The sequence below is a fragment of the Excalfactoria chinensis genome, chromosome 1 (assembly GCF_039878825.1).
Source record: "Excalfactoria chinensis isolate bCotChi1 chromosome 1, bCotChi1.hap2, whole genome shotgun sequence".
NCBI lineage: Eukaryota > Metazoa > Chordata > Aves > Galliformes > Phasianidae > Excalfactoria > Excalfactoria chinensis.
Genome location: NC_092825.1, coordinates 126225071 through 126235674, shown reverse-complemented (window position 1 = coordinate 126235674; position 10604 = coordinate 126225071). Strand labels below are relative to the sequence as shown.

Below are 10604 nucleotides of genomic sequence, written 5' to 3'. Positions count from 1 at the left end.
AGAACTACATGCCTCGTTGTAAGTTGTGTCTGCTTTTCAGAAGGCCTTACAGGGAAAAGAAAGGACACGAAATTACTTATTTGGATACCAGTTGCCTTCAGCTATTTGTGAACAGTTTTAGACACAGGCAGTGAGTAGCAGCATCTGAATTTAAGGTGGTAAGGGAAGCAGTGCATACATCCTCCTGTAGGAACAGAGCTTCTAGTTCAGCACCTGAATGCAGCCCCTGGAATTTAAACTGAAGTGTGAAGTGTAACATCCAAACTCAAGCACGCACCTGAGAAAACAATTATTTATTGTTTAAATGCATAAAATGCTATTTATAGTGTATTACATCATTAATCCAGTGATTTCTGTTTGAAATATACAATTAATTGGTACAGAATGCTGACAGGCTTTTTCCCCTCCACTGACAGCACAGTCTTATTTAGAAGCTTTTGTCTCTGATGGGTTTTCCCCAGTGTCCAGGGTCTTCAGCAACCTGAAAAGGCCAGCAGCTTCTCGGATCCGGCTGAACTCGATGCAGAACGCTTGCACTTCTATGAACAAGTCCTGAACGTTGATAATTTTGTTTCTGATCAAAGACTGAAGAAAGACACAAACAAGGCGTACCAGGCGGTTCTGAAACAGAAGAGAGATGGTTTCACAACCCTCATATGTATTTACAGCTAGTGCAGTCGTGTGTTGGCCCTCAGCATTGCAACAGCCCCTTCAGCAGTAATTTTGGTACAGCAGTCCTCTTGTTCCCAAGCTCTGAACATGCTGCTCATGCTCTTCTACCTCTCTTATCACTACTGTATCTAAAAAAAGCAGGCTCCTCTGCCTTACAGTACTGTACTTCTTTATTATGTAACCTTATACATAAAGTCCTGAGAGACGGGATGATAGCCTAAGATGCTGTCACAACTAGGGACATCTCAAACCATCTTGTGTTTCAGTTACTGTGAGACTTTATGCAGGATTAACACAAGTGACATCCCCCAAGCCTTGCATGCTATTCAGCAATCACAACGTGCTCCTTGGCCCTCTGCTCCCCCCTTTTATGTCCCTAGCTTAAAGATATAGAAGAGCTACAGCAGGCACTCAAGAAAGAAACCAAAAAGCATAAAGGAAAGTAATGGCTGCTTTCCACAAGCCTAAAGAGGCTGCAGTCCTTCAGCATGGAGGGAAGGAAGCCAAGGGAGGAACTGGTCAAGACTCACCACGCCTGGTGTGAGCTAAGCATGGAACTGTTCTTCACTGAAAACATATCCGGGAAAGCAAGACCTAATGGGCACTTGGTGAAATGAATGGGAGCAGTTTGGGATAGGAGGAATACCTCATGCAGCATGCAGACAACAGCTGCAAGGGGGATAAAGATTTGTAAAGCAGCTACAGCTTGTATACTGGAACTAAGGAAGATGGGATTGATAAGCAGAGACTATGGCATTATGAGGGTAGAAAAGAGGGTTTAGGTCTTTGATGTCTGCAAGCTGTTATAGGTCAGTAATAGGCAGAAGTGAAGGGTGAGGCTTCTACATGAGTAACATCACCTTGAAAGGGATGGAACTGAGGTACATACATCAGAGAAAAAAACCTCAAAGCTAAGCAGAAATTAAGCATTTAATGCTTAGGAATAAAGAAGAAGGACAGAAGAACTTATAATGCTATTAATCTTACGAAGTCTAAGCACGTATTACACAGAGTGAGATACAGGATCTTTTTTCCTAACCCATCTCATAGGGCACTCACCTGCATGTATTTGTCTTTAATCTGTTCACAAGTGGAGATACAGTTGGAGATGTAAAGATGAATAAATTCAGGAGGGAGATCAACTGCAGTAGTAAGCCTGTTCAAATTACAGATAGCAAATACTTCATGAAGCCATACGTTCAATGATTCCATTGCAGAACAGAGTTAGACCTGCAGTATTAATCTGTTGCTGATCATGTTTCTTTTTTAAACCCAACACAGTACAGAAGCAGAGTTGAATTTGGGCTTCAGTACATCTGACATTAATACAAACATTTGCTGTAAATTACAGAAGTGAATCAATGTAATTTCAATCCTCCGTACTCAGATTCTTCATATAATACTTCATATAGTACTGAGATTCTTCATCTAATTTGGCTTATCCTTATTTGGCTGGGATTTGAGTGAATCCAGGTGTTCCTTCCTGAAGAATACAACCAGCATAACTAACTGGTTGGAAGTTCCGTAAGTTGGAAACTGTCATTTCCAGATGCCCCAATAAAACACACCAGCTATCCGAGTTGAAAAAGAAGACAAACTAGAGGGTAGGTTCATTAACTATAAATTTAATCTGGACCAACGAGAGCTTTTTTTTCCCCTTTAGCTAAAGAAGAATCTGAGATAGATAGCACTTACCGATTGACAACTTCCATTGAATGTAAGGACATGTCCATGTTGACCAAGACAGAGAAATACTCTGTTATCTGACTGGACTGCATCAGTTTGAGCAGCATTTCAATGGCTACTAAAGGATTGTTTTCAACGAGGTCTGGCAGTTTGGCAGGAGTGAGACCGATATGATAAACAAGCTTGGGGTCCTTTTCCAGTTCTCCAAGGAGCTGTAAAGGGGAAAAGGAAATCTGAATTATTCTTAGTTATTCACATTGAGGCTTCAAGCGACAGCTATAATACATCTAAACTAGAGGAGAACAGTAAGTCTACAGCTGTCCGTATTGAAATATATTGCAGGTATATTTCTTTAACACTTCCACTTAGAGACAACTGTGCCAGTGAACTGGATGATCTTTGAGGTCCCTTCCAACCCAAGCCACTCTGTGATTCTACAGTAAGAAAACCTTTACCAAGGCATGTAGTAGTTTTTGATCAGTAAGCACAATACTTACCTGTGTTTGCTGTGGGGAAGTCAAGGGACTTTTAAAAGCTTTTGCCATAATTCTTTTTATCTCAACTCCCGTGCTGTTTTTAACACACATTGACTTGTCCCACTGAATTGCGTGGTCTGGTTCTATGGGGTTTAACCATGCCAATTCATCCTCACATATGTGGAGCGGAGGTGGTGGACGAATGAACTCTGGCCGAAAGTGACCTAAAAAAACACAACAATGTGAAATGTTTGTTTTAAACATCGAGCTTCATTTTATTTCAGTACAAGGATATCTTCAAGGTCCTCAATCTTCTAAGCTAGAGCAACAGCGGGAAGCATGTTACGGTCTTATTTTCCTCCCAGAAAAGTATTTATTCCTCATTTTTAGTGATGCTGTTACATCAGCCTGTTTTTCCTCTTGAATTGGATCTCTACATTACTGCTTCTTCCACAGGTTAATAGTCCTTTTCTCTCCCACACTACTGACTCTTTGAGGTGTTACAGTCAGTGTAGAACTTAGTGCAGGGGCCTACGAGTTGAGGAGCATCAGGTAACACATCTAACAGACTGAGACAGGCTCCAGGTTTTGAAAAGCCTGGAAACAGGAATATGATGGAGACTGATCTGGAGACACTTTAACACAGTTCTGCACTGCTTCGTTCATCTTCATTCCCATTTCACACCTTGAAAACATTTTTGAATCATACTATGTTTCATCTGGAGATGAATAACAAGGTAGCACACCGTGAAGTTAAACAAAAAGATGTGCAAACATACATACTTTCTATAGGAGGCTTCGGTCCGCTCACTAATGCTTCCGTGATCTGGGAGGCAACAGAGCTGTCGAAACCAGAGTTGGAAGAATCTGGGTCAGGATCGCTGAGGATGCTGGGGAAGCTGGCCTTGCTCTGTGTCGGCAACTCAGACTGACGCTCTGCAAGAAGGACAGTCCACAGTATTAAAGCATGGAATTGAAAGAGAGATGCCAGAATGCTAGAAGCAAAAGCTTTTTTAGCTGCAAAAAACCAAAAGCCGAACAGATAACAACATGGAACTTAGTTCTGTATTTGCTACTATTCAGAATACCAGCTGACAGAAGGCCAGCAGCAAGGATGAGGAAGTAGAAATGAATCTCAGACAGTCTCGACTTTAAGTAACTGATGCAATCTGATATTAAAAGCAAATTAGTACATCCACATGATAGTTCTGTAAGAGTTCACATAATTGTATCTACTTTTGCAATCATTTCTCAGAGCAGGGAAGAGAGAAATCTGCAGGGATGCATTTACCTTCTGTAACGATAAGGGTCATACTAGAACTGAAGTCACCTATTCAGATTCAGCCAACACACTTCAGTGGCACCACGTAAGCTGCTTTTGCATAGGAGTTTAATTGATACAGGACTCTACAGTTACAGCTATAAAGAATCATAGAATCATAGAATTACCCAGGTTGGAAAAGACCTTGAAGATCATCAAGTCCAACCGCAGCCTAACCAGTACCCTAACTCTAAAAACCCTCCGCTAAATCATATCCCTGAGTACCACATCCAAACGGCTCTTAAACACATCCAGGGATGGCAATTCAACCACCTCCTTGGGGAGCCCATTCCAGTACCTAACCACCCTTTCTGTAAAGAAGTTCTTCCTAATATCCAACCTAAACTTGCCCTGGCGCAACTTGAGGCCATTTCCCCTCGTCCTGTCACATGTCACTAGTGAGAAGAGACCTGCCCCACTCTCACTGTAAGAACTTTTCAGGTACTGGAAGACGGCAATAAGGTCTCCCCTCAGCCTCCCTTTCCCCAAAAGAAGTCCTGTAAAAGCATCCCTCTAAACTCCAAATTACAGAACATAAACAAGGTACATAAGAGTAATACTAAATTTAGCATATAAAGCTGAAGACATGAAAGAAGTGGTCAAGAAAACAATCACAACCAATCAATACTTGCACTGTCAAATTTCAGGTGTTGTTCTGTCACAATCTCTCGCTCTTCCATACCTGAAGGCTTAAGGGCTGGCCTTCCATATTCTCTGTATTAGTGAGAACTGTGTTTTCTATTGCCTTGGTAAAATCAAACCAACAAAAACCCAACAACATGCAGGAAAGCCAAGAGCCCGTCACACAATGCCATCTTATGTTCCTTCCCTCCCTCTCCCAAGGAGGATATTAAGTAGCAGATAAAGTCTCAAGTAATCTGAAGTCCAAATTTGTTGGTCCCACATGAAATCAACACCATTTATTATCCAGATGATTAATTAAGTGTAGTGCCCTCAGCTTCAGTACCCCGTCCTTATCTCTTTTAAGCAAAGCACACTTCCTCTTCTTTGTGCAGCCACATAACCCTTTGCAGCTCCCCATCCATATGAAACTATTTCAGATCCATGAGAGACACTTACAGCAAAACTCCTCTAAGTGACAAAAGGACACTGAAACAAAGCTCCACCTGCTAGTTTCTTTTAGAAATGTCCTTCTTCCTATTATGTCAGCCCGCACAAACACTGGAATAAATGCTCTAACTTTATACGCTGTTGGAAATTCCAGCTTGTGAGTTCTACCATTCAGCTCCTGCAGGGATCAGCTGAGTTAATGGAACAAGTTCTCTGAGTGGAAAATGAGACAAATTGGGTGTCCTTCATTGTCATCTGTAGTCTAAAACTTATATAGTTATATACCTATATAGTTATAAAGTCATGGATTGGTTGTATCCCCTCAGGTCCCCTCATCTCAAATGACTAATGATGCTTAATTAGAACAAAAATTTAAGACACAGTCATTCAGTTCACTGATATTTTTTATAAGCTTAAATGAACCCTTTACTTACATGCATTGGGGTTGAAATTCTGACTTTCACTGCTTCAAAAACCACAGAATAGAATCATAGAATCACCAAGGTCAGAAAAGCCATCCAAGTCCATCCAGTCCAACTGTTCACTCCCCACCACTATTGCCCACTAAACCATGTACCCCAGGAACATCTAATTGCTCCTGAACACCTCCAGGCATGGTGACCCCACCGTGTCCCTGGGCAACCCAGGCTAAGCAGAAGGAAGAGGTGTGTACTGTTAGTTAGAACATGGTTGTATTTCAGAAGAGAACACAGCAGCTTGAACCAATATGCTCAAATTGAAGAACACAACTCCTACGAATGCAATCACTTATGATGTTTTATCAGGTTTTCTTGATCTTGAAAATCAAGATGCTCTATTCCAGCAACTGACATTCAACAGAAGAGCCTACAAGAAAAATTACCACAGTGAAATGTAGAATCATAGAATGGCCTGGGTTGAAAAGGACCACAACGATCACCTGGTTTCAACCCCCTGCTATGTGCAGGGTCACCAACCACCAGACCAGGCTGCCCAGAGCCACATCCAGCCTGGCCTTGAATGCCTCCAGGGATGGGGCATCCATAACCTCCTTGGGCAACCTGTTCCAGTGTGTCACCAACTAAACTGAAGTTGAGAAGCCAAGTACTCTATTCTGCAGGTATATTCTAAAGCAAGTCAATCACCCTGCTCTAAAAAGCCCTGAATTCATCTCAGGAGACACAATTTCAGAAGGCCCACAGCTGTTCTGTGAAATGGATGGGAAAGCGATGCAACTACAATGCCCCGATCAAAAAGCAGAGCAGAGCATAAAAGTCAGTGACAAGTGCTACATAAAAGTGACAGCACCAAGATATGACTGCAGGACAGAAAGAGTCGTGCCTGACCTCAGAGAGAAACCACAGTGTTCAAACAGAGAAGTGGGATGGTCAGTTTTGAAGTAGTTCCATTTGTACGTACCTAGGAAATAAACTGCTCGAGTTGGCAACTTGTTCCAAGCAATATTTCCCATTTCAGATCAGCTCCAGATGTAACTTGTTGCTCCACACGGTCAGAACAATCATATTCCTGCCCCTTTCCTCCTGCCCAAGAATAAGCACTGAGTCCCTCTTCCTTATAGCCTAGTAAAGGCAGACCACCTCCTGCTGCTGAGCTAACACTGCAAAACCTGACCACAGAGAACTAAGATGCAACTGGAACAGCCTCTTTGCCAGGTGCTGCTGTATTGCTGCACAGTACCAAACCCACAGCAAAGGAGAGAATGGGATAAAGATACACAAGAGAAAAAGCATAACAAACTTTAGGTGAAAATCTTCCTACACTAGCAAAGTGGTCTTATTTGTAAGGCAGTGACACACCTAAGTGGATAAAACAGCCCGGCCACAACTGCACTTGAAGTTCGTCTATGCTTGAATACGCTACAGCTCAGTCCAACTTCTTCCCCACAGACAGACAGGAGCACCTCAAAGTCAAACGGCAATCAACATTTCCATTCGCAGCGGAGCCGCAGCTCCTCCTTACCGGCCAAGGCCAGCTGAAGCCCACTTATATCCACCGACTGGGCCATGTTGCCGACGTCCATCGCAGCAATCTGGCGCGGGGTCTTCTTGAACAGCTCTCTGGGGGGGGCCAGCATCAGCTGGGACAGGAAGAACTTCTCGGGCGGGGTTATGGGCGGCAAGAAGCCTGCGGGGAGACAAGGGAAAGGTAAGCCTCGATTCCTGAGGCAATCAATCGCTACCCAGCGTACTCCTCAGGCGTGGAGAAAACATCTCGTAAAGTCACGTTACGGCTAACGGCGGCGCTAAGCCAGTAACCCCCGGGAAGGCCGCCGGTACGGCACGGCCGCCGGCACAGCCCGGAACGCCCCGCTCCGGCCCCGACCGCCGCCGTTCCCCGGCACCTGAGAGCGGGGTGCGCTCCGCCTCGTCGCCGCCGCGTTCGGGAGCGGGGTTGAGCAGGTGGGCGAAGACGGCGGCGAACGGGTTGGCGGCGAGGGGCTCGGTGCGGTACATCTCCCACAGCAGGTAGAGGGCGGTGAGGCGCTGCGCGGGGCTGGGCAGCAGGTCGGGCTGCTGCAGCAGCAGGACGAGCACGGAGCCCAGGCGGAAGTGCTCGGCCTTGCCGAAGTAGTGGTGGAAGGCGCTGGAGAGGCCCTCGAAGGTGCTGCCGCCCGCTTCCTCCGACACGATGCCCAGCAGGCTCGTCAGCTCCTTCGGCGACAGGCTCATCCTGCCGCCCCCCGCTCCGCCGCCGCCGCCCGCCGCGCCGCCCGCTTCGCCGCCCGCCTCGGCCGGGCTGCCCCCGCCTCCGGGCATCCGCCCCCGCCCGCCTCACGGCGCCCGGCCCCGCCGCTGCCCGCCACCGGAAGGCCGCGCGCCGTCGCGCCGGACGCGCTTTACGGCCCGGCCGTAAGGCGGCGCGGCCGCTGCGGAGCCGCGGGGACGGCCCGCCCCGGCGCGGGAGGGGGTACGATCGGCCCGCCGTGCCCGCGGCGGTGTCTCGCGAGATGGGATTGGCCCGATCTGCCCCGCGGGGCGGGGAGACGCAGGGGATTGGCCGGGCCCGGCGGGGCGGGGCGGGCCGGGGTCGGAGCGCGACGGCCGTTGGGGCCAGTAGGGGGAGTCCGGCAGCGCCCGTCTGGCAGCGCGCGGCTCTGAGCGGGGGGCGGTTCGGCGGCGGGGCGTCCGCAACGGCTGGGCGGTAACCGGCGGCGGAGGGCTGACAGGAGGGCCGCGGAGCAGCTCGGGGCGAGCACACAGCCCTGTGCGGCCCGATCCACGCCCACCGCCCTGTGGAGCAGCCCCTTTCCCTGACCCACAGCCGCCCCTCCCCTGACAGCTCCATGCCGTTCCCTCGGGCTCCGTTGCCATCCGGCACCGCACACGGAGCGGAGGCTGTGGTGTGGTACGTGCTGAGGAAGAAGGCTGCCCCCCACCAGCTCAGGCTGCCCAGAGCCCCATCCAACCTGGCCTTGAGCGCCTCCAGGGATGGGGCACCACAGTCAGCTCCCTCTCCCTACTGGTCACCTCTCTTTTGATTCTTATCAACTATCTCTTTGATTCTTTTTGATTCTTATTCAACTATGAGTGTTCCACAGATTTATGTTTTCATATACCTTTACACAGTGAATCCTGTTTATTTCTCTGCTCGCTTTTTCACATTGTTTGTTCTATTTAAGCCATGAACGTTGACCCGATGCTATAGAAGAACTGGCCTCGATGCCTTTTCGTATCATTCCTCGGCAGCAATTGTTGAAAGCATCCACAGCTGCAAAAAGAGAGAGATTCTTTCTCTTTCCACCCCACCCTCATCACAGTATTTTAGCATTTATCACTACAGAAGCTGGACTTGATGGCTTAAAGTTTCTTGGCTTCCCTCCGTGGCCTTTTGAAAGGTTGGTGACACACTTTCTACCCCTATGTTATTTTTTGCTTCCAAGACCATTTTGATGAGAAGGTTGCACGCTGCAACGTAACATCTTCATCCTTCTGCTGAAATAAATCCCTTGAGTGAGTCCCATCAGATGCTGGCGATGAATAATGATTCATTTTACACACTTCATCTCGCATCTCTTAGTAACTCTTCGCTGCGAGACGGTTCTCTTGACTTGTACCCTGTCAGTAAAGCCTGGGAACAACTCCAAGATCCCTGTAGAGATGCAAGGAATGAATCCAGCTTTTCTTCTTTAGCTCCTTTCCCTCAATGCTTTTGGACGTTGCTCTCATCTGTTGACCTGAAACTGAGCAGCAGATTTTGTGCTTTTGGTGTGCTGGTTGTCTGGGTGCTAATCCACTCTCAAGTAGATCTGTGGTGCTTCTGCCCAGGTAGCCATTCTTTTGGTCAACCTGCTGCTAATAACAGACTGTGCGGAGCAGATTTGTTGCAAGAAGGAGAAACCTGTTGAGAAAGAAAAAGCTCTCTTTCCTTTTCCCATCAGTTTCAGAAATGCAAACCGCTCTTGCTTAATGTTCTGATTGGAATAATGGATGTAGGATTGCAGAAATGGCCGTCGGAGCAATAAAATGTCTCCCCAGTGACTGAGATAGCAAAAAAGAAAGTGACTTCCGTGTGGCTGATGCAGCCATCTGAAATCCTTCTATCCAGATGAGAAGGTTTCTGGTCAGAGAAGGAAAGCTAACGGTTTGGAAAGTGGAATACAGGTTACCATTTCAGAGTAGCAAAAGCGGTGGTTTGCTATTAGCAGGCAGGGAAAGGCTATGCAGTTTAACCGTAGAATTCGTTTTTCTTCCTTTCCTTATTCCAACTGATTATGTTATGGTTTGCTATTGTATTTTAGATAACGCCAAGGAATGGAAACTGCTCTGTGGGCATTTGGGGAAAGAATACTAATGAAGGAGCAACAGAAATAGGCAGCATTAGGGAGGCAGAAGAAAAAGGTGGCAAGGAAGTTATATTAAATTGACCTGCTCCACAGCAAGTATTTGAGTTTCTTCTAGCGAAGAAGCTGAATACTTCAGCTAAGAAACAACTTCCACCCGTGAATTTTTATCCCACATTTCACATGGGAAGAACATGGTGGGAAGGAATTAAGTCACACCTTGAAGTCAAAGGGGAAATCAGAACGCATCCAGATTGTTTTGTTTATTCTCACAAGACTTTTCTCTTGTACACAGATTCCTTCCCTTAGTAATTTAAGTGACCCAGCCCATCTACAGTGCATTTTAAATAGCAACGTATCCAAAAGGGGAGAGAGAAGGTAGGTTTTGTGTGAGCCTCTCCATATGCTGCTTTCTAGTGACCATTGCATGTTATCCCTCCTAGTTCAGCTCTTCAGTTCAAAACCTAACATGAGACAACCGGTGCAGAAACAGATTTATTATTCCCGGAGTAATCAACAATATTGGCATGCTAACAATGCCTGAAAGCCTTCCTGAGTTACTATGAGAATACAGCTTCGCTTGTTCATCAGATCTCAA

General features: G+C 46.6%; 1 protein-coding gene across 1 annotated transcript; it reads right to left on the bottom strand.

The window, feature by feature from the left end:
- Window positions 1-274: 274 nt before the first annotated feature.
- Window positions 275-8130, bottom strand: CNOT11 (CCR4-NOT transcription complex subunit 11). Its single transcript, XM_072345197.1, has 7 exons — window positions 7568-8130; window positions 7186-7350; window positions 3618-3770; window positions 2856-3058; window positions 2368-2570; window positions 1732-1828; window positions 275-621 (listed from the first exon to the last, which is right to left on the bottom strand). Exons 1-7 carry the CDS (start codon window positions 7980-7982, stop codon window positions 424-426), a joined length of 1434 nt encoding a protein of 477 aa, XP_072201298.1. The 5' UTR covers window positions 7983-8130; the 3' UTR covers window positions 275-423.
- Between the last annotated feature and the right edge of the window lie 2474 nt (window positions 8131-10604).

Bases quoted from the DNA above. Each gene is read 5' to 3' on its own strand.
- CNOT11 (XM_072345197.1), bottom strand. From the start codon at position 7,982: ATGCCCGGAGGCGGGGGCAGCCCGGCCGAGGCGGGCGGCGAAGCGGGC. The intron at 3,771-7,185 runs GTAAGGAGGAGC...TCCTTCTTGCAG, and splicing joins GCTTCAGCTGGCCTTGGCCG to AGCGTCAGTCTGAGTTGCCG. The intron at 622-1,731 runs GTGAGTGCCCTA...CTTCTGTTTCAG, and splicing joins TTAAAGACAAATACATGCAG to AACCGCCTGGTACGCCTTGT.